Source organism: Carcharhinus amblyrhynchos, chromosome 22, assembly GCF_965287045.1.
Source record: "Carcharhinus amblyrhynchos chromosome 22, sCarAmb.v2.hapA, whole genome shotgun sequence".
NCBI lineage: Eukaryota > Metazoa > Chordata > Chondrichthyes > Carcharhiniformes > Carcharhinidae > Carcharhinus > Carcharhinus amblyrhynchos.
In genome coordinates this window covers 1835814-1859061 of record NC_137345.1, presented here as the reverse complement: position 1 = coordinate 1859061, position 23248 = coordinate 1835814, and the positions used below count along the sequence as shown (strand labels likewise).

The 23248-nt window shown below is 48.7% G+C and overlaps 1 protein-coding gene across 2 annotated transcripts in view; it reads right to left on the bottom strand.

The window, feature by feature from the left end:
* The window catches only part of LOC145356988 (ataxin-7-like protein 1), a 50626-nt gene that overhangs the window by 14411 nt on the left and 12967 nt on the right, over positions 1–23248 (bottom strand). For both annotated transcript variants that reach the window (XR_013889228.1, XM_080210016.1), the window contains exons 2-8: positions 22381–22443; positions 22099–22203; positions 18196–18412; positions 16224–16543; positions 13326–13408; positions 10242–10468; positions 4518–4713 (exon numbers count right to left, since the gene is read on the bottom strand). Coding sequence is in view for 1 of the 2 variants with exons in the window: in XM_080210016.1 (XP_080066142.1) it covers positions 4518–4713; positions 10242–10468; positions 13326–13408; positions 16224–16543; positions 18196–18412; positions 22099–22203; positions 22381–22443 (1211 nt within the window). In the remaining variant the exon portion in view is untranslated. The remainder of the gene's footprint in view (positions 1–4517; positions 4714–10241; positions 10469–13325; positions 13409–16223; positions 16544–18195; positions 18413–22098; positions 22204–22380; positions 22444–23248) is intronic.

The window sequence follows — 23248 nt, the reverse complement described above, 5'->3', positions numbered from 1 at the left end:
GAGACAGGGAGAGCGAGAGCGCGAGCGAGACAGGGAGAGCGAGAGCGCGAGCGAGACAGGGAGAGCGAGAGCGCGAGCGAGACAGGGAGAGCGAGAGCGCGAGCGAGACAGGGAGAGCGAGAGCGCGAGCGAGACAGGGAGAGCGAGAGCGCGAGCGAGACAGGAGAGCGAGAGCGCGAGCGAGACAGGGAGAGCGAGAGCGCGAGCGAGACAGGGAGAGCGAGAGCGCGAGCGAGACAGGGAGAGCGAGAGCGCGAGCGAGACAGGGAGAGCGAGAGCGCGAGCGAGACAGGGAGAGCGAGAGCGCGAGCGAGACAGGGAGAGCGAGAGCGCGAGCGAGACAGGGAGAGCGAGAGCGCGAGCGAGACAGGGAGAGCGAGAGCGCGAGCGAGACAGGGAGAGCGAGAGCGCGAGCGAGACAGGGAGAGCGAGAGCGCGAGCGAGACAGGGAGAGCGAGAGCGCGAGCGAGACAGGGAGAGCGAGAGCGCGAGCGAGACAGGGAGAGCGAGAGCGCGAGCGAGACAGGGAGAGCGAGAGCGCGAGCGAGACAGGGAGAGCGAGAGCGCGAGCGAGACAGGGAGAGCGAGAGCGCGAGCGAGACAGGGAGAGCGAGAGCGCGAGCGAGACAGGGAGAGCGAGAGCGCGAGCGAGACAGGGAGAGCGAGAGCGCGAGCGAGACAGGGAGAGCGAGAGCGCGAGCGAGACAGGGAGAGCGAGAGCGCGAGCGAGACAGGGAGAGCGAGAGCGCGAGCGAGACAGGGAGAGCGAGAGCGCGAGCGAGACAGGGAGAGCGAGAGCGCGAGCGAGACAGGGAGAGCGAGAGCGCGAGCGAGACAGGGAGAGCGAGAGCGCGAGCGAGACAGGGAGAGCGAGAGCGCGAGCGAGACAGGGAGAGCGAGAGCGCGAGCGAGACAGGGAGAGCGAGAGCGCGAGCGAGACAGGGAGAGCGAGAGCGCGAGCGAGACAGGGAGAGCGAGAGCGCGAGCGAGACAGGGAGAGCGAGAGCGCGAGCGAGACAGGGAGAGCGAGAGCGCGAGCGAGACAGGGAGAGCGAGAGCGCGAGCGAGACAGGGAGAGCGAGAGCGCGAGCGAGACAGGGAGAGCGAGAGCGCGAGCGAGACAGGGAGAGCGAGAGCGCGAGCGAGACAGGGAGAGCGAGAGCGCGAGCGAGACAGGGAGAGCGAGAGCGCGAGCGAGACAGGGAGAGCGAGAGCGCGAGCGAGACAGGGAGAGCGAGAGCGCGAGCGAGACAGGGAGAGCGAGAGCGCGAGCGAGACAGGGAGAGCGAGAGCGCGAGCGAGACAGGGAGAGCGAGAGCGCGAGCGAGACAGGGAGAGCGAGAGCGCGAGCGAGACAGGGAGAGCGAGAGCGCGAGCGAGACAGGGAGAGCGAGAGCGCGAGCGAGACAGGGAGAGCGAGAGCGCGAGCGAGACAGGGAGAGCGAGAGCGCGAGCGAGACAGGGAGAGCGAGAGCGCGAGCGAGACAGGGAGAGCGAGGCGAGCGAGACGGAGAGCGAGCGAGCGAGACAGAGAGTGCGAGCGAGACAGAGAGTGCGAGCGAGACAGAGTGCGAGCGAGACAGAGAGTGCGAGCGAGCGAACAGGAGAGCGGGAGTGCGAGCGAGACAGAGAGCGCGAGCGAGACAGAGAGTGCGAGCGAGACAGGGAAGCGAGAGCGCGAGCGAGACAGAGAGAGAGCGAGCGAGACAAGAGAGAGCGAGCGAGCGAGACAGAGAGAGAGCGAGCGAGACAGAGAGAGAGCGAGCGAGACAGAGAGAGAGCGAGCGAGACAGAGAGAGAGCGAGCGAGACAGAGAGAGAGCGAGCGAGACAGAGAGAGAGCGAGCGAGACAGAGAGAGAGCGAGCGAGACAGAGAGAGACGAGCGAGACAGAGAGAGAGCGAGCGAGACAGAGAGAGAGCGAGCGAGACAGAGAGAGAGCGAGCGAGACAGAGAAGAGAGAGCGAGCGAGCGAGACAGAGAGAGAGCGAGCGAGCGAGACAGAGAGAGAGCGAGCGAGCGAGACAGAGAGAGAGCGAGCGAGCGAGACAGAGAGAGAGCGAGCGAGACAGAGAGAGAGCGAGCGAGACAGAGAGAGAGCGAGCGAGACAGAGAGAGAGCGAGCGAGACAGAGAGAGAGCGAGCGAGACAGAGAGAGAGCGAGCGAGACAGAGAGAGAGCGAGCGAGACAGAGAGAGAGCGAGCGAGACAGAGAGAGAGCGAGCGAGACAGAGAGAGAGCGAGCGAGACAGAGAGAGAGCGAGCGAGCGAGACAGAGAGAGAGCGAGCGAGACAGAGAGAGAGCGAGCGAGACAGAGAGAGAGCGAGCGAGCGAGACAGAGAGAGAGAGAGCGAGCGAGACAGAGAGAGAGAGAGCGAGCGAGACAGAGAGAGAGAGAGCGAGCGAGACAGAGAGAGAGCGAGCGAGCGAGACAGAGAGAGAGCGAGCGAGACAGAGAGAGAGCGAGCGAGACAGAGAGAGAGCGAGCGAGACAGAGAGAGAGCGAGCGAGACAGAGAGAGAGCGAGCGAGACAGAGAGAGAGCGAGCGAGACAGAGAGAGAGCGAGCGAGACAGAGAGAGAGCGAGCGAGACAGAGAGAGAGCGAGCGAGACAGAGAGAGAGCGAGCGAGACAGAGAGAGAGCGAGCGAGACAGAGAGAGAGCGAGCGAGACAGAGAGAGAGCGAGCGAGACAGAGAGAGAGCGAGCGAGACAGAGAGAGAGCGAGCGAGACAGAGAGAGAGCGAGCGAGACAGAGAGAGAGCGAGCGAGACAGAGAGAGAGCGAGCGAGACAGAGAGAGAGCGAGCGAGACAGAGAGAGAGCGAGCGAGACAGAGAGAGAGCGAGCGAGACAGAGAGAGAGCGAGCGAGACAGAGAGAGAGCGAGCGAGACAGAGAGAGAGCGAGCGAGACAGAGAGAGAGCGAGCGAGACAGAGAGAGAGCGAGCGAGACAGAGAGAGAGCGAGCGAGACAGAGAGAGAGCGAGCGAGACAGAGAGAGAGCGAGCGAGACAGAGAGAGAGCGAGCGAGACAGAGAGAGAGCGAGCGAGACAGAGAGAGAGAGAGCGAGCGAGACAGAGAGAGAGCGAGCGAGCGAGACAGAGAGAGAGCGAGCGAGCGAGACAGAGAGAGAGCGAGCGAGCGAGACAGAGAGAGAGCGAGCGAGCGAGACAGTGAGAGAGCGAGCGAGACAGAGAGAGAGCGAGCGAGCGAGACAGAGAGAGAGCGAGCGAGCGAGACAGAGAGAGAGCGAGCGAGCGAGACAGAGAGAGAGCGAGCGAGCGAGACAGAGAGAGAGCGAGCGAGCGAGACAGAGAGAGAGCGAGCGAGCGAGACAGAGAGAGAGCGAGCGAGACAGAGGGAGAGCGAGCGAGACAGAGGGAGAGCGAGCGAGCGAGACAGAGGGAGAGCGAGCGAGCGAGACAGAGGGAGAGCGAGCGAGCGAGACAGAGAGAGAGCGAGCGAGCGAGACAGAGAGAGAGCGAGCGAGACAGAGAGAGAGCGAGCGAGCGAGACAGAGAGAGAGCGAGCGAGCGAGACAGAGAGAGAGCGAGCGAGCGAGACAGAGAGAGAGCGAGCGAGCGAGACAGAGAGCGAGCGAGCGAGACAGAGAGAGAGCGAGCGAGCGAGACAGAGAGAGAGCGAGCGAGACAGAGAGAGAGCGAGCGAGACAGAGAGAGAGCGAGCGAGACAGAGAGAGAGCGAGCGAGACAGAGAGAGAGCGAGCGAGACAGAGAGAGAGCGAGCGAGCGAGACAGAGAGAGAGCGAGCGAGCGAGACAGAGAGAGAGCGAGCGAGCGAGACAGAGAGAGAGCGAGCGAGCGAGACAGAGAGAGAGCGAGCGAGACAGAGAGAGAGCGAGCGAGCGAGACAGAGAGAGAGCGAGCGAGCGGGACAGAGAGAGAGCGAGCGAGCGAGACAGAGAGAGAGCGAGCGAGCGAGACAGAGAGAGAGCGAGCGAGCGAGACAGAGAGAGAGCGAGCGAGCGAGACAGAGAGAGAGCGAGCGAGCGAGACAGAGGGAGAGCGAGCGAGCGAGACAGAGAGAGAGCGAGCGAGCGAGTCAGAGAGCGAGCGAGACAGAGAGAGAGCGAGCGAGACAGAGAGAGAGCGAGCGAGCGAGACAGAGAGAGAGCGAGCGAGCGAGACAGAGAGAGAGCGAGCGAGACAGAGAGAGAGCGAGCGAGACAGAGAGAGAGCGAGCGAGACAGAGAGAGAGCGAGCGAGACAGAGAGAGAGCGAGCGAGACAGAGAGAGAGCGAGCGAGACAGAGAGAGAGCGAGCGAGACAGAGAGAGAGCGAGCGAGACAGAGAGAGAGCGAGCGAGCGAGACAGAGAGAGAGCGAGCGAGCGAGACAGAGAGAGAGCGAGCGAACGAGACAGAGTGAGAGCGAGCGAGCGAGACAGAGAGAGAGCGAGCGAGCGAGACAGAGAGAGAGCGAGCGAGCGAGCAAGACAGAGAGACAGACAGAGACAGAGAGACAGAGACAGAGAGCATGAACTGAAGTGGTACATACTGCCAGAGGCTTTGGATGAAATCGTGAGTACTGACAATCTGGCTTCTCAGATTCCTCGGTCATCTCTCCGTCACTCTCCTCGCTCGATAGCCGGCTATTTATCTCAAACCTGAATAAAGGGTAGGGGGGCTCGGGATGTGGGGCAGGATTAGCAGCCGGTGTCTCATCTTCAGTCACCTCACTTTCTAGAGGAACCCTGTGAAAAAGAGATGGAACATACTAACATGGCAGCAAGATCGCAGCACAGAGAAACATGGTGGCACAGTGGTTAGCACTGCCACCTCACAGCGCCAGGGACCAGGGTTCGATTCCCGGCTTGGGTGACTGTCTGTGTGGAGTTAGCACATTCTCCCCGTGTCTGCATGGGTTTCCTCTGGGTGCACCGGTTTCCTCCCACTATCTAAAAATGTGCAGGTTAGGTTGATTGACCATGCTAAGCTGCCCCTTAGTGTTAGGAGAATGTCAGGGGGATTAGTAGGGTGAATATGTGGGGCTACATGGATAGGGTTTGGATGGGATTGTTTTTGGTGCAGGCACGATGGGCCAAATGGCCTCTTTCTGCAGTGGAGGTATTCTGTTCTATTCTATTAAAACAGCCCACAACCCCCGAATCCACTGTCTCCAGAAGCAGAGAAGTATAATTTATTTATTCCATAAAACAATGATGGGTTTTAAATGAATATCTGTTGATCAAAGTGTGACATAACAATAACAGGAAAGGGAAACTCTTCAGTTTGAGAGGTTAGGGTGTGTGATCCAAGAATGTGCTTTTCACACAGACACAGAATGAGAAAGCGATGGAATGAATTGCAGCTGGAAATTCAGGTTTGAGGGTTTGATATGTTAACCATTTCAGCAACATGTCTCCAAGGTGGGTTATAAAATCTTTCATAGAATCCCTACAGTGCAGAAGGAGACCATTCAGCCCATTGAGTCTGCAGCGACTCTGACAGAGTATCTTACCCAGCTGCTTCTATCTCTGTAACCCCCTACATTCACATCCATCTATCTTATACATCTTTGGTATTTCAGTTTCCTCCCACACTCCAAGGATATGCAGATTAGGTTGATTGGCCATGCTGAATTGCCCCTTGGTGTCAGGGGGATTAGCAGAGTAAATACACGGGGTTATGGGGATAGGGTGGGATTGTTATCGGTGCAGGCTCATTGGGCCAAATGGCCTCCTTCTGCACTGCAGGGATTCTACGATTTCTATGTGGAAAGAAACCGGAGCATCCTGAGAAAACCTGTGCAGATACGGGGAGAATGTGCAAAGTCCAGATAGACAGTGATCTAAGGATGGAATCGAACCCAGGCCCCAAGGATGGAATCGAGCCCAGGCCCCTGACGCTGTGAGGCAGCAGTGCTAATCGTGACACCTCACATCTGCAAGAAAGATAGGGATAAAAGGTAAAACAGGAGGAACAGCCAAAATGATTCAGGGCAGAATAATTTCAATGATAGGAGGATGTGAGAGGTAAACAGGCAGCAGGGAACTTGAATTAAGAAACAGAAGAAAAATTTCAAAGCATAGTGAGCGTTGTGCATTGGCCCCCTGGTAGCAGTTAAGTGGGAGACCATATAAATTCTGAGACTCGGCAAAGATGATACAAAGGCAGAGTAATTCTAATGGGAGATTTTTAACTTGCATAAAGATTGTGACTAACACTTCAGAAAAGTAGTGAATTTCTTCAGTGCAGCCGGGACAGTTTCCAGCAATAACGTGTAATGGAACAAACAAGGGGTTAGGGATATTGGATTTGGAAACATCCTAGACTTACTTAACAGCTTAACAGTCATGAACATTTATCAAACAGCAAACACAACATGGTCTGGTCACAACCTGTCCTGATTGCCCCCCATGCCAACACTATTGTTCAGAAAGCCCCACCAACACCTCTACTTTCTCAGGCAACTAAGGAAATTTGGCATGTCAGCTACAACCCTCACCAACTGTTACAGATGCACCATAGAAAGCATTCTTTCTGGTTGTATCACAGCTTGGTATGGGCTCCTGCTCTGCCCAAGACTGCAAGGAACTACAAAAGGTCGTGAATGTAGCCCAATCCATCACATAAACCAGCCTCCCATCCATTGACTCTGTCTACACATCCTGCTGCCTTGGCAAAGCAGCCAGCATAATTAAAGACCCCCATGCACCCCAGACATTCTCTCTTCCACCTTCTCCCATCAGGGAAAAGATACCAAAGTCTGAGATCATGTATCAACCAATTCAAGAAAAGCTTCTTCCCTGCTGCTATCAGACTTTTGAATGGACTTACCTTGTATTAAGTTGATCTTTCTCGACACCCTAGCTATGACTGTAACACTACAGTCAGTTAACGTTACACAGAACCTGTTTACACTTTCAAAGGACAAAAGTTCCACTTGCTAAAAAGACAACCGTGGACAATTAAAGAAGTGACAACTCCTCAAAATAAGTAAGTGTTCAAAAAGGGCAAAAGACAGCAGAGATGCTGGCAAATATGAGAGGTATGAAAGCAGAGAGACGTTGACAAAACACATTGTAAGAGTTATAAAAAGGCAACGTGAAATAAAACTGGCAAAAAATATTAAAATTCACACCCAATATTTTCACAATTAAGACAATGGTGCTCCAGTTTCCTCCCACACTCCAAAGATGTGCGGGTTAAATGGATTAGCCATGCTGAATTGCCCCTTAGTATCAGGGGAAGTAGCTAGGGTAAAATGCATGGGGTTATAGGGATACAACCTGGGATGTGGTTGGTTCAGACTTGATGGCCCAAATGGTCTCCTTCAGCACTGTAGAATTCAATGATTCTAAAGTAGTCAACAGGACAGTCTCTGTCTGTTATTTATAGGATGTGGAGGTGCTGGCATTGAACTTGGGTAAACACAGTAAGAAGTTTCACAATACCAGGTTAAAGTCCAACAGGTTTATCTGGTAGCAAACGCCACTAGCTTTTGGGGCTTTGTCCCTTTGTCAGGTGAGTGGGGAGTTCTGATCACAGTTATCGCTCCTTCTTCAGGTGAAGAAGGAGTAACGCTCTGAAAGCTTGTGCTACCACATAAACCTGTTGGGCTTTAATCTGGTGTTGTGAGACTTCTCACTGTGCTTACCCCAGTCCAACGCCGGCATCTCCACATCATTTATACGAACGCCCAGAGGGTGTTTGATAAGATCCCTCATTAGAGATTGTCAGCTGAGTTGAAGCTCATGGAATTGAAGACAAATGATTGAGTTGGTGAGGAAATTAACTGACTGGCGGCAGACAGAGTAGGAGTTATTGTTTGCTGCTTGAAAGGGTATGATGTGATCAGTGGCGTTCCGCAAAGGTCAGTGTTGGCACCTCAACTATTCATTAATGAGTTTGATGATTGGTTAGAGAGCCACATATCCAAGTTTGCTTGACACAAATAGAAGAAGTACAGTAAACAGTACAGGTGGAAACCTAAAATTACAAAGTGGTGTCATTGGTAGATCGTGTGAATGGCAAAACTAGCAAATGAATTTTAATATAAACCAATATGACGTCATCCATTTTGGATAAAAAGGGTTAGAACAGGTCACATCTAAGTGGTGAAAAGCTAGAAAGCGTGGAGATCTTCTCAGACATGTGTGGGAGGGGGTCCAGATACACAGATTGTTAAAATGACACATGGAATCAAAAACATCAATAGATGGCCTTTCTCTCTTGAGGACTAAAATATAAAGAGGTAGAAGTCACGCTTCAGCTATGCAAAACCCTGGTTAGAATACAGCTGGAGTTACTGTGCACAGTTCCCGGCTTGTGAAGGATATATTGGTATCAGAGAGAGTGACGTTTAGATTTACCAGAATGATACCTGGGACTTGAAGAGTTAAATGTGCAGAGATTGTATTTACTACAATTAGAAGGTTAAAGGATAACTCGATAAAAATGTTCACAATATTAAGGAGAGGGTAAATGTAAAAGAAAGCAGTTTTAGCGGTTGGGGAGTTCAGGACCAGGTAACGTGGTCAAAAACTAGAGGCAGGTCTTTGTTAGGAGACAATTATTAAACACTTACACACACAAAGGGTGACAGATGTTTGGAACTCTCTCCCACAATTGATGCCGGATCAGTTGTTAATTTTAAAAACACGATTAATGAATTTTTTGTGGGGCTAAAGCATTGTCACTCAGTAACTACATCCTCCGAGTACATTATATAACGACTACATCTCCACCAATGTTAATCAACTCCCTCCTGGTCCTGTCATCATCAGTGTCACAAGGGAGATGATCACAAAGCAAAATCCAGTGATACTTATTAAGGAGAGCACAAACAAACAATCTGACAGTAAATGATGATTTCAACATTGAAAATTAACAAGACTTAATTTTTTTGGAGAATACTCCCTTGCAGCACATCGTTCAAACAACTGAATGAAGTCTCATTACCATCAGGACACAGTGGGAGATTTACATTGCCAGTGAGGGCCATGTGCTGGCAGCAGGCAAGGTGCATGTGCACCATCTGCTGGCTGGGACTGTGCACTGCATGACACAGCTGCCAAATATGAAGGTGCAGCTTGATATATGGGTCAAGTTCACTGCCAATGATGCATTTTAGAAAAGAGTTCACACTTGTGAAGAATAAAATTGCAAAATAAATCAGTTGAAGGGTCTTAACTCCAGCTTCTCACAATGGAAACATTCATTCCACCCGGGTTAGATGCAGTGCGTGGGAGAGACTGATTTAGGGCATAAACGCCAGGAGGGACCAGATGGGCCAAATGGCCTGTTCTGTGCAGTGAATTCTGTTTAATATAAAATAAGCCGCAATGTTCAATTTTCAGCTACTGAAAAATACTAATTTCTAAAGTTGATCAGCTTCAGTTAACTTTCTATCCTCTCACCTCAATACAAGATTATCCATCCCATAGGCTTCAGAACAAAATTCAGCTTTGTGTGAGCAAATAACCCAGTAGGAAGCAGAGAAACCAGGGACTGACCAGCCTGCAGCAACCACTGACCACTAAGGAACATCGGAGGTGAGGGGGGAGGCATTCAGCCCTTGGGCCTGTGATATAACCACACGGGGAATCCATCCTGCCACTTGAGCTTTCCCTGCCAGTCCACGAGATTGTGGCTGATCTGCACTCAACCACATTCTTCCACCTTTGTTCCAGATATCTTGTTAGCCCTTCCCCACAAAAATCAATCAATCCCAGTCTTATAAACTCCGACTGAGACCCAGCATATACAATGTGGGAGGCAGACTCCTCAATATTTCCACTGGCCTATGTATAGAAAAGTTGCTCCTGATGTAGAATCAAACAGTGCAAAAGGAGGCCATTCGGCCCACTGAGTCTGCACCGACCACAATCCCACCCAGGCCCGATCTCCATAACCCCATGCATTCATCCTAGCTAGTTCCCCTAACACTGAGGGAGAATTTAGCATGGCCAATCCATCTACCTGCACATCTTTGGACCATGGGAGAAAACGGGAGCACCCGGAGGAAACCCATGCAGACATGGGGAGAATGTACAAACTCCACACAGACAGTGACCCAAGCCAGGAATTGAACCCGGGTTCCTGGCGCTGTGAGGCAGGAGTGCTAATCACTGTGACTATTTCACTCCTGAGTGGTGCCCATTTGTTCTAGATTCTCTAACCAGAGGCATACAGTGCCTATAAATCCATCCCACAAACCCCCCCTCAAAACCCCAAGCAGAGCTGATGGCTAGCTGAATCCTGGAGTTTTGGATCATACCTTGATGCAGAGCAGCTGGCAAGCTTTGGCTGGTTGGGAGAGACTCCCAGGGTCACCAAACCAGGAGCTGCCTCCTGCGCAGGGGAGGGCGGCGCTGTCTCCTTGGCCTGTTGCTTTCTCTCTTTACCAGTTTCCTTGTACTTCAGACTTGCTCGATGTTCTGCCAGCAACTCGTCAAAGGCAAGCCGGCGGCCCGCCACGCTCCTTCTCTGAGTCAGCGAGTGTGTCTAACACAGGAAGAGAGAGACAGAAAGTTCATCATCTGTTGGTATTGAGCAAAGAGGACAACTTGCTTTTATATAGCACCTTTAAACATCTTCACAGGAGCATAAATCAGGACAAAATTTGAAATGGAGGCCCACAAGGAGATATTAGGACAGGTGATTGTTCAAAGAGGGAGGTTGTAAGCTTGTGTTCCAGGAGGAGAGTGAGGTGGAGAGGTATAGAGAGGGAATTCCAGAACTAAGGATCCAGGCAGTGAAGGCACAGCTCCAAGGGTGAGTTGATTAAAATTGGGAATGTTCAAAAGGCCAGAATTGGTGAAGTGGAGATATCTTGGAAAACTTGGGAATGGGAGAGGCAAGGCCCTGGAGAGATCGGAAAACTAGAATGAGATTTTTAGACTTGGATGGAGTATATCCACTGGTACGGTATAATTGGGCTGCACGGCCTGTTTCTGTGCCGTAAAGCCTCTGTAATTATAAAGTGTCAGTGGTGCCACATTAGCTGCTTCTGAGTCCGAGGGTTCAAGTGTCAATCTAGATTCTTCAGCACATAATTCAGACAGTACTGAGGGAGTGCCGCACTGTCACAGGGTCAGTACTGAGGGAGCGCCGCACTGTCAGAGGGTCAGTACTGAGGGAGTGCCACTCTGTCAGAGGGTCAGTACTGAGGGAGTGCCACTCTGTCAGAGGGTCAGTACTGAGGGAGTGCCACTCTGTCAGAGGGTCAGTACTGAGGGAGTGCCGCACTGTCACAGGGTCAGTGCTGAGGGAGTGCCGCACTGTCACAGGGTCAGTTCTAAGGGAGTGCCGCACTGTCAGAGGGTCAGTACTGAGGGAGTGCCGCACTGTCTGAGGGTCAGTACTGAGGGAGTGATGCACTGTCAGAGGGTCAGTACTGAGGGAGTGACGCACTGTCAGAGGGTCAGTACTGAGGAAGTGACGCACTGTCAGAGGGTCAGTACTGAGGGAGTGACGCACTGTCAGAGGGTCAGTACTGAGGGAGTGCCACACTGTCAGAGGGTCAGTACTGAGGGAGTGCCGCACTGTCAGAGGGTCAGTACTGAGGGAGTGCCACACTGTCAGAGGGTCAGTACTGAGGGAGTGCCGCACTGTTAGAGGGTCAGTACTGAGGGAGTGCCGCACTGTTAGAGGTGCTAGACTCCAACATAACTTTAAACTGAAGCTCTGTCCGTGGATTCCATGGCATTTTGCAAAGCGGAACAGAAAGTTCACCGGGTGCTCTGAGCGGCACGATGGGACAATGATTAGCCCCGCTGCCTCACAGCAGGTTCAATTTCAGCCTTGGGTGACTTTCTGTGTGGAGTCTGTACATTCTCCCCATGTCTGCATGGGTTTACTCCAGGTGCTCCAGTTTCCTCCCACACTCCATATGCAGATAGATGGACTGGCCATGCTAAATTGCCCCTTAGTGTCCAAAGTTTAGAGTGGCGGGGGGAGCTTAGTGAGGTAAATGCATGGGGTTACAGTGATAGGACGGGAAGGTGGGCCTGGCTAAGATGCTCTGTTGGAGAGCTGGTTCTGAATTGAAGGGCCGAAAGGCTTCCTTCTGCATTGTAGTGATTCTGTGACAACATTCCTCCCTCCATCAGAAACAAAAACAGAATTATAGGTCAGTCATCTCATTGTTGTTTATGGGATTCTGTTACATGTAAATGGCTTGATCAGGACAACAACCACAGTCCACACACAATCTCAGTGTATCTGAGTAGTTTGAGAAGTGCAGGAAGGTGCCACGTGTGTTGGTGACTCGCTGGCTCAGTAAATGGAGAAAATCTGAAAATCGATCTGTACCAATGATGCTTAACTCCTGTATCAATATATTCCCATTTTAAGAAACTGTTGTATTTTTTTTAATGGGACGTCTGCTCTGAGCAACACAGGCAGGTTTACAGCACTTCAAACATACAGGATCTTCATCCTGTTCAAATTCACAGACTGTCCTAATCTTCAGATTCTGAAGTGAGGAACAAGTCTGAATTTAATCCCCTGGATTGAACCATAGAATTGCTACAGTGCAGGAGGAGGCCATTTGGCTCTTCGATCTGCACTAACTCTCCAACAGAGCGCCCTACACAGACCCCCCCACCCTAGCTGCGTTTACCCACGCATTTACCATGGCTAATCCACTGAATTTACACATCTTTGGACACTAAGGGGTAATTTAGCATGGCCAATTCCCCCTAATCTAGACATCACTGGAGAGTGGGATTGAGGATTACAACACCCGGGGGAAGGCCATGCAGACACGGGGGGAATGTGCAAACTTCACACTAAGATGTCACCCCTGGCTGGAATTGAACCCGGATTCCTGGTACTGTGAGGCAGCAGTGTTAACCGCTGTGCCACCATGAAGGTCGCGTGCGTTCTGTTGTTTTGGAATTGTGTACCCCTGTGACAGAAAAACAAGAAAGTGATGGGCAGGAGAAGACTAATGTCTCCATCAAGACTGTGACACACCACAATGACCATAACATCCAGAATAAGAGTTTCTTCCCTCCCTCCCTTCTCAGGCAAGGCAAAAAAAAAATCCCAGGATCAATAAGGGAAAGAAATCCTCTGGAAAAGTCCTTTTGGACCCTTCAGGTGATCGATGCTAATCCAGGTGATCACACGGACCGAGTGTTATCCACTAAAAGACAAAAAAAGCTTTTTTTTCCTCGATATTGCTAACTCTTAAAATGGATACGAACACTTAGCCCTTCAAATTATTATTGCACTTTATTTCCAGTCAAAAATCTGGGTGTCTAGACATTTTAAACCCAGTAACTGAGCCACCTGGAAACATGGAGAAAGAAACTAAAGGTGAAGTTGAGACAAAGCAGAGAGAGAGACAAATTACCTTACAAGTTAGCGAACGTGTGCAGTGTTTCTTGGTCTCTGGGTCCATGACTCCGCAGTGTTTATTGAGGTCGCTTTCTTTCTCTGCTAACAGATTATATAGAGTTTATACCGAATAACAGATGTTTCCTGTTCAAGACTCTGAGACACCTCAGGACTTCCCCTTCCACCACACAAACACACACCAAAAGTTGCTACTTGGAATGAGTTCTACCTGATGCATTTTCCAAGAACTTTTCTCAAACTGTAAAATAATCCGATAGAGCAGGAGGAGACTTTTTTCCAAACAGTGAAGGGGGTGGAGGGGGATCTGTAATCCTCAATGCTGAAAGGTTCATGCAGTGGTTCCTGCCTTACTGAACCATTCAGTAACAACTACATTTATATAGTGCCTTATATAGGGCAGCACAGTGGTTAGCACTATTGCTTCACAGTGCCAGGGGCCCAAGTTCGATTCCCAGCTTGGGTCGCTGTCTGTGTGGAGTCCGCACATTCTCCCCGTGTCTGCATGGGTTTCCTCTGGGTGCTCTGATTTCTTCCTACAGTCTGAAAAACATGCAGGTTAGCTGCATTGGCCATGCTAAATTCTCCCTCAGTTTACCTGAACAGGATCTGAGTGTGGCGACTGGGGGATTTTCACAGTAACTTCATTGCAGTAATTAATGTAAACCTTAAAACTCAACAGGAACGATTATCAAACATAAATCTGACACCAAGCTACTTCAAGAAATGCTGGAGGTGACCAGAAATTTGGTCAAAGGTAAGTTTTAAGGAGCATCTCAAAGGAGAAAAGAAGAACAGAGAGGTGGAGAGGTTAGGCAGGGAGTTACAGGGTAGTTCCTATTCTCTGTTAGCTAGTCTCAGAGAGAGCCCCATCACAGTGCTTCCTGCTCCTGCCTTTATCCATTGATCCACTCCGGAAGGTGATTCTGGATGGAAATAGAACACAGCTCAGCTGTGACAACCTGAGGGTAAAATGTCCTCTTGTAGACCTTGATTCTTCACTGGAGTACAGTTCTGCAGGCTGGGTATGTTTGATGGAGACAGTGTAGTGGGAGCTTTACACAGTCTCCATCTACACTGTTCCCATCAAACATACCCACTCTCCATTGACCCAATCATCATTCTTTCAGGGCTGGCCAAGACAGCTGATTTTCTGAAAAGGATTCCATCAAGGCCCAGTCCTGCATTCCCTCAACCACCAGGTGAGCATCTCGCAGAAGGATTGTGGAACAGCAATCAGAGGAATGAGTTTCCTTCCACTGCATCATCCCACTACTGCCATTCAGCTAAAGCCAGATAACCCCATGCAGACAAAAACACACTAAGGCATTCCTCTTCACATATAGCCACTGAGTCGTCATTAAGCAATTGTTTGATATCAAAAAAGAAACACTTGAAACCACAATATGTCCTTTGAGAAGGAGACAAATATTTCACATCATGTTTGAAGGTTCTTTATGGCAAGGCCCTCACACGTACCTGGAGTGCATTACGTTTTCTGAAATGGAGATGTTTCAATTGTGATCGAGAATGGAAAAATCCCAACTATGTAGAGAGGTCAAAGGTGAGAGTTTGCTGTATGCACATTGATTTGAGCTATGACATTCTCCAGTTTTCTCCCCCTGCCTTCCACTTAGCCTGCTTATTCATCTTTTAACTTTTCCCATTGCATGAATTTTGTGTTTGCAAAGAAACATTTCCTATAGTTACAGAATGGTTTAGATACAGAGTAAAGCTCCCTCTACACTGTCCCCATCAAACACTCCCAGGACAGGTACAGCACGGGGTTAGATACAGAGTAAAGCTCCCTCTACACTGTCCCCATCAAACACTCCCAGGACAGGTACAGCACGGGGTTAGATACAGAGTAAAGCTCCCTCTACACTGTCCCCATCAAACACTCCCAGGACAGGTACAGCACAGGGTTAGATACAGATTAAAGCTCCCTCTACACTGTCCCCCATCAAACACTCCCAGAAAAGATACAGCACAGGGTTAGATACAGAGTAAAGTTCTCTCTATAATGTCCACATCAAACACTCCCAGGACAGGTACAGCACAGGGTTAGATACAGACTAAAGCTCTCTCTACAATGCCCACATCAAACACTCCCAGGACAGATACAGTGCGGGGTTAGATACAGAGTAAAGCTCCCTCTACACTGTCCCCATCAAACACTCCCAGGACAGGTACAGCACGGGGTTAGATACAGATTAAAGCTCCCTTTATATTGATCCTATCAAACACTCCCAGGACAGGTACCGCACAGGGTTAGATACAGACTAAAGCTCTCTCTACAATGCCCACATCAAACACTCCCAGGACAGGTACAGCATGGGGTTAGACGCAGATTAAAGCTGCCTTTATACTGACCCTATCAAACACTCCCAGGAGAGGTACAGTGCGGGGTTAGATACAGAGTAAAGCTCCCTCTACACTGTCCCCATCAAACACTCCCAGGACAGGTACAGCACAGGGTTAGATACAGATTAAAGCTCCCTTTATACTGATCCTATCAAACACTCCCAGGACAGGTACAGCACAGGGTTAGATACAGAGTAAAACTCCTTCTACACTGTCCCCATCAAACACTCCCAGATTAGGTACAGCACGGGGTTAGATACAGAGTAAAGCTCCCTCTCCATTTTCCCCTCAGATCAGTCTGTATCTAACCTGCACTTCACCTGTTTGGGAGCATTAGATGTGATGCAATGTCAGAATGCAGGGTTTTTTTAAACTGCTCCAGTCCCAAGTATAAACATCATTGACCTCAATCCTGAAAATACAAAACAGAATAAATTATTCACATCAGTTTTAAACATAACAAATGAATGTTCACCTTCCGTCTGCCTCTCTCCTCCACTTCCCAGGATTATGCGGTAATTGTAAAACTCACCCATAGTTCTCCTGTGAATTTTATGGCTGTTTCTCCTGTTACTCAGCGTTGGCTCCTCCAGCATGGGTGATCTCTCCCCTTTCCCGTTTTGAATCACCGGGACAGGCAGGAGTGGATCAGTCGCCTTTGGCATTGCAGTCGCTGTCATAGTTTTTGCCACAGGATCGAGGGCGGGAGCCAAAGTGGGTTTGGAAGGTGACGAGGTGGGGTCGGGAGGGGACAGGGATACAGCAGGGAGCTTGGAGCTCAGTTTGATGCAGGAGCTGTCCGCCTTTCTCAGAGTTGGGATCTTTTCCAGGTTCACCACAGGAACAAACAAGCTGGACAGGAAAGAAAACATCAAATTTGAATTAATAAATTCCAGGCACCTGGTTAAATCCAAACTCATTCCGTACGAGCCTTTACTGTGAGTACCAAGAGGCTATTCAGCCCGATGAGCAACTGCAGCAGTGCTCAATCCTTGCTTTGCCCAATATCCACACGCATGCAGATTCCAGGAGGATTCCCAACAGGAAGAGGATTGAAGGAGTCTTTCAGAACCTGCAGCAAGAGTTCTCACAGAGTCCCAACAGGCAGAAGCAGGCTATCCGACCCATCAAGTCTGCACCAACTTTCTCCAATAGGCTATCTTTCCCATACCCTATCCCGTAACCCCATATATTTACAACACTAATCCCTATAATTTACACATTTTAGGAGGCTAAGGGACAATTTAGCATGGCTAATCCATCTAACCTGTGCATCTTTGGACTGTGGGAGGAAACTGCAGCACCTGGAAAAAACCCATGCAGAAGCAGGGAGAACATGCAAGCTCCACTCAGACAGTCATCCAAGGCTGGAATTGAACCTGGCATTGTGAGGTAGCAGTGCTAACCACTGTGCCACCCCTAATTGTTTAGTGGGTACAGACACTGTGAAACTAGACATACCAAGAAAGTCAGGTTCAACTCTTTGGCTCTTGAGTGAGGGACCTGACATCAGATTTACCCAATGTGAACCTCAGGCTGGGTTTAGGGTTTAAGGTTCAACATTTAGGATTGGGTTCAAAGTTTAGGGTTGTGGATCTGGGTCAACTAATGACTGCTGCTGAATAGACACTGAGATTGGATCGGACAAGGACCTGGCTTGCCCTTGATGCGCTCCACTATCAATAATCAGCTTAACATTGCCTCCCACATGAAGAATATTACTGGTGTAACATACCAAAGAACAGCTGCAGCCACGAAACTGCACCTGAGAAATAGCGAGTACCTTCAGAAGAATGAAGTACTAAACTGGAGAATAAAATTAAAGTTACTCAGCAGACTGCGCACACCCTGAGACTTTCTCATCTGTAACCTTAGCAACAAGACTCCTTGGAAAAGAAAGAAAATCAACCGGGACTCCCAATACCAATCAGCATTTAGTGAATCTTGCTTGAAAGTTCCTGCCAATCATTATCGGGCTAATGTGCAATGCTACTCACAGTCAAATGGCCAGCTGATGCTCACAGTCCAGATATCAGCACCAAACTTTACCTCTGTTGCACAGGTGCTGGTTCTTTGAAAGAGCTGTCCTATTAGCCACCCCCGCTGCTCTTCCCCCATAGCACTCACCTTTCCAAAATTTGCCCAACTTCCTTTTGAAAGGTACTCATGAATCTGCTTCCACCACCCTTTCAGGCAGCGCACTCCAGACCAAAACTTACAAGGTAAACAAAATTCTCTGCTTCTTCTGCTAGTTGCTTTCAATCTGTGTCCAGTGGTTACTGGTCTGTCTGTCACTGGAATCAGCTTATCCCCAGCTACTCCATCACAATCCTTTGAACACCTCTTTCAAATCTCTCCTTAAAGGAGGGCTGCTCCTGTCTCCATATTACTGATGTCCCTCACCCATGATTATACAGCAATAGCCATCCCTTTAAGTTAGAATTAAGGTTTGTCTTGTTTCTCCCTTTCTGCTCAAATCACAGTCAAAAAGAAAACTGAATTACCACAGATTTTCTTTTGGTCCCTTTGAAGGCACTTCTAACTGTAGCACCTTGTTACTGGGGCTCTGTAGCTTCTCTTTGGAGGAACTAGTGCCATGGTTAGAGGGAACTGCAGTTTGGACACTGTTGTATCGTGATTTCTGTAGGACAATGGAGCTCGGGGAATTCAAGGCAGGAACTCTTCGTGACGACAGTTTGTTCAGAGACCCATGTCTTCTCTCTGAAAAGCATTCAGATTATTTAGATGCTCAGTTCAGCGGCTTCACATCAGACACACAACATGTAATCCGAAGAATGTGGGTTCAAATCCCACCATGGCAGCTTAATGATTTTGCTGTAGCCTTGGCTGAGAAGGTCTTGGGTTCCAGTCCCACTCCACAGAATTGAGAGTATAAATCAGGCTGACCCTTAGCGTAAGCCTGTTGCACTGTTCATAGAATCATAGGAACCCTACAGTGCAGAAGGAGGCCATTTGGTCCATTGAGTTTGCACCAATCATAATCCCACCCAGGCTCTATCTCCACGACCCCATGCACTTATCCTAGCTAGTGCCCCTGACACAATTTAGCATGACCAATTAACCTAACCCACACATCTTTGGACTGTGAAAGGAAACCGGAGCATCTGGACGAAACCTACACCGACACGGGGAGAATGTGCAAACTCCACACAATGACCCAAGCCGGGAATCGAACCTGGGACCCTGGCACTGTGAGGCAGCAATGCTAACCACTGCACCACCGAGCTGTCCCTTGTTGGGGATTCCATCTTTCACACAGGTGTTAAATCAAGAACCCAACTCAGTTTATCAGTTTACTTACTTATTAGTCACAAGTAGTCTTACATTAACATTGCAATGAAGTTACTGTGAAAATCTGCAATCTTCAGTGGACAGAAAAAATCCCATGACATTATTTCAAAGAGCAGGGGTGCTCTCTTTGGTATTCTGGTCAATATTTATCATTCAACATCACAAATACAGATTATCTAGTTATTCATTTGAATGTAGTTTGTGGGATCTCACTTTGCACCAGCTGGTTGCTGCATTTCCTACACTACAACCGTGACTATATTTCACAGTAACTTCATTGCAGTGTTAATGTAAGCCTTACTTGTGACTAATAAATAAACTTTACTTTTAACTTTTCATTGATGATAAAGTGCTTTGATAAACTCTGCGGTTGTTACGGAAATGCAAATCTTCCTCTCAAAGAGACAATCTGAAGTTAAAAAGCTGGTAGTTGTAAAAGTGACCAGAAAGCTGTTGGGTTGTTGAACGTTCACTAATGTTCTTTGGAGATGGAAAGCTGGTCAGAGACTGTACATGTCTCTGGTCCCACATCAACGTGGGTGATGACTAACTGGCTCTGAAACAGACAAGCAAAGCCACTCAGTTCAACAATCACAACAAGCTGCATTTATGTAGCAACCCACATCGGAAAACATCCCATCGTGCTTCACAGGAAGGCCAATAAACAAAATCTGGTAGGTCAGGGAATATAAGGCTATATCTAAAGCTTGTTAAAATAGGCAGATTTTAAGGGGTATCTTAAAGGTACGGAGAAGCAGGGAAGTTTAAAAAAGGATTGGAGAGCTTTGAGCTTCAACAACTACAGGCACAACCGTCAACGGTGAAGTGATGAAATTTGGGGATACATTAGAGGCCAGAAGTAGAGTACAGAGGTCCTGAAGGGATGTAGAGTTTCAGGAGGTTACAGAAGTAGGGAGTGAACCACTGGAGTTTAGAAGAGTGAGACAGGATCTCATAGAAACATAAAATTCGAATAAGGTTAGACAGAGTAGATTCAAAAAGAATGTTCCCGATGGTGGGGGAGTCCAGAACGAGGGGTCATAGTTTGAGATAAGGGGTAAACCTTTTAGAACCAAGGTGTTCTAAAAGATCACCCAGAGGGTGATGAATGTGTGGAAGTCACTCCCACAGAAAGTTGAAGCCAAAACATTGCCTGATTTCAAGAAGAAATTAGATAAAGCTCTTGGGGCTAAAGGGATCAAGGGATATGGCAGGGGTGAAAGCATCAGAATGTGGAATTCGATGAACAGCCATGATCAAAATGAATGGTGGAGCAGGCTGGAAGGACCGAATGGCCTACTCCTGCCTCTAGTTTCTATGATTTGAGATCCAGGACAAGAATTTTATATTCGGGATACTGTAGACCAGGAGCCAATAAAGGAGAGTGAGTCTACAGGTGAACGGGTGAGGGAGACTTGGTGCGAGTTAGGATATGGACAGCAGAGTTTTGGATGCACTCAAATTTACAAAGATTAACAGGTGGGAGCCTGACCCGGGGGGGTGTGAGTGTGTGGTGGTGTGTGTGTGTGCATTGAAATAGTCAGGTCTGGGGATGGCAGACTTGTAGGATTTCAACAACAGATAGGTTTGTAGCAGAGGCGGAGATGGATGATGTTACAGAGGTGGGAGTAGCCTGTCTTGTGACAGTAAAGAGAAGCAGTGGAAACAATACCAGTGCTGAGCTACTATTGCAGTTTAACATGCCTTAGCTATACATTGAATGGCTTTGACATGTTAGACTGCAACTATAGCTCGACACACACACACACACACACACACACACACACACACACACACACACACACACACACACACACACACACACACACACACCACTCTGGGCACTGTTCAGTTGTTTGGACTTGCGTCACAGGATAATGGAACTGTTCCTAGGAGAGGAGGGCATTAATTTTATAGTCGACAAAAACAAACTAAATCTGGAGGTCGCCAATCTGGAGGCCTTGAATCTCCAGTCAGTATCTGCAGGTTTGGGTCAAAACATCTTAAATAAAAAACTTTCAACATTTGGATCGCCAGAGTTGAAGAACTAAATATTTCCAGTGCTCAAGACAGGTACAGCATGGGGTTAGGTACAGAGTAAAGCTCCCTCTACACTGTCCCCAGGACAGGCACAGCACGGGGTTAGATACAGAGTAAAGCTCCCTCTACACTGTCCCCATCAAACACTCCCAGGACAGGTACAGCACGGGGTTAGATACAGAGTAAAGTTCCCTCTACACTGTCCCCCATCAAACACTCCCAGGACAGGTACAGCACGGGGTTAGATACAGAGTAAAGCTCCCTCTACACTGTCCCCATCAAACACTCCCAGGACAGGTACAGCACGGGGTTAGATACAGAGTAAAACTCCCTCTATACTGTCCCCATCAAACACTCCCAGGACAGGTACAGCACGGGGTTAGATACAGAGTAAAACTCCCTCTATACTGTCCCCATTAAATACTTCCAGGACAAGGACTGGGCTCTAACAAGCAATGGAACAATAATTGAAAAGCATGACCTATCCACTCAATGTATTTGCCTAAATGGCTATTTCCTCAGCTAATGATTAATTTTTCTCAATCCCAGAGCTTACGTGACGGAGAGGTCAAATTGAAGTGTACAAGATGATAGAAGGTATAGATAAAGTAGACATGGAACAGATGGTTCCTCTGGTGGAGCATTCTAGGTCTTAGGATAAGGGGCAGCAAATTTAAAACAGAGTTGAGGAGAAACTACTTCTCCCAAAGGGTTGTGAATCTGTGGAATTCACTCCCCCAAAGTGCAGTGGATGCTGGGACAGTGAGTAAATTTAAGGAGGAGTCAGACAGATTTTTAATTGGTAATGGGTTGAAGGGTTATGGGGAGAAGGCAGAAAATGGGGATGAGGAGCAAATCAGCCATGATCGAAAGGTGGAGCAGACTCGATGGGCCAAATGGCCTAATTCTGCTCCTATACCTTACGAACTTATGAAGAGGTGGAATGCAAGTGACTTTAAGAGATTATTTCCCTGGGATATCAGAATCTGATTGAGCACACAATTTGCTTCTTTGAATAAAAAAACTCCAAATAACAGGGACACAATGTCACTTACCACAGTGCATCTGGAATGCCTGAGGTTTAACTACCTGTCCACATTGGTTACACACCACCAGGAAGAATTCATCATGGGCTGGACAGTGACCAAAGATCGGCATATCTGAAACAGAGGGGAAAACAGCTAATCCACACTTTGAAAACTGGGAGAGTGAGGGCAGGCAGAATATTCTGATCCCAACAACTCCCTTGTACTTTATGAGTGCCACCACCACTCGTGACAAAACTCTGAATTCAACGCATTCAGATACATTCAATTACACCCAGTCCTGTTCCTTACCTTCTCTAATGAGCCTCATTGTTTCAAACTTCTTTCTCACATCCTTGCCACTATCCTCCGATTCTGAGACACAAAGACAAGAAATGCTCAGATTATTACAATGCTTGGGTGCAATCACCAAAAAATGTAAATGAATGAACTGCACAGTAATGAATGAAAATACCTGACCTTATACCAGGCACCATGCAATGTGTATCACCCCAGCCCCTCTGCAACATTTGTTCAATATTATACTCATCTTACAGCATAGTCTGATATTTGGCATTCTGTGTCCACGCCAACTCTTTTAAAGTGTTATCCAATTCAGCCCACTCTCTCCGCTTTTTCCCCTTAGTCCTGTAAAATCTTTCCAGTTCTCATTTAAATATTTCTACTGAATCTGCTGCCAGCACCCTTTCAGGCAGTGAGGCTCCGATCTTAACTCGCTGTGAAAAATATTCTCGTCTCCTTCCTGGTTCCTCAGCCAATTATCTCAAAACTGTTCTATTCTTTATTCCACCAAATACCCTCAAAGTTTTGAGACCCTCTATTAATTCTCCCCTCCTCTTTCTCTGATCCAAGGAAAACAATTCCAGCTTCTCCATTCCCTGGTACAATTTTAGTAAATCCCTTCTGTATCTTCTGTAAGACACCCTTTCTCTGAGTGTTACCCAAAATTGGACGTGATGTTCAAACTAGGTCTGACGCCTGATTTTTGTTTTAACACAGCTTCCTTGCTCCTTTACTGTATTCCTCTATCTTTGTGCCAAAAATACCATATGGGATTTTAACCATCTGTCCTGGCACTTTCAAAAATCTATGTACACACACCCCTAGGTGTACCCTATTTGTATTTAAGTTTGAAGTTTATTTATTGTCACAAGTAGAC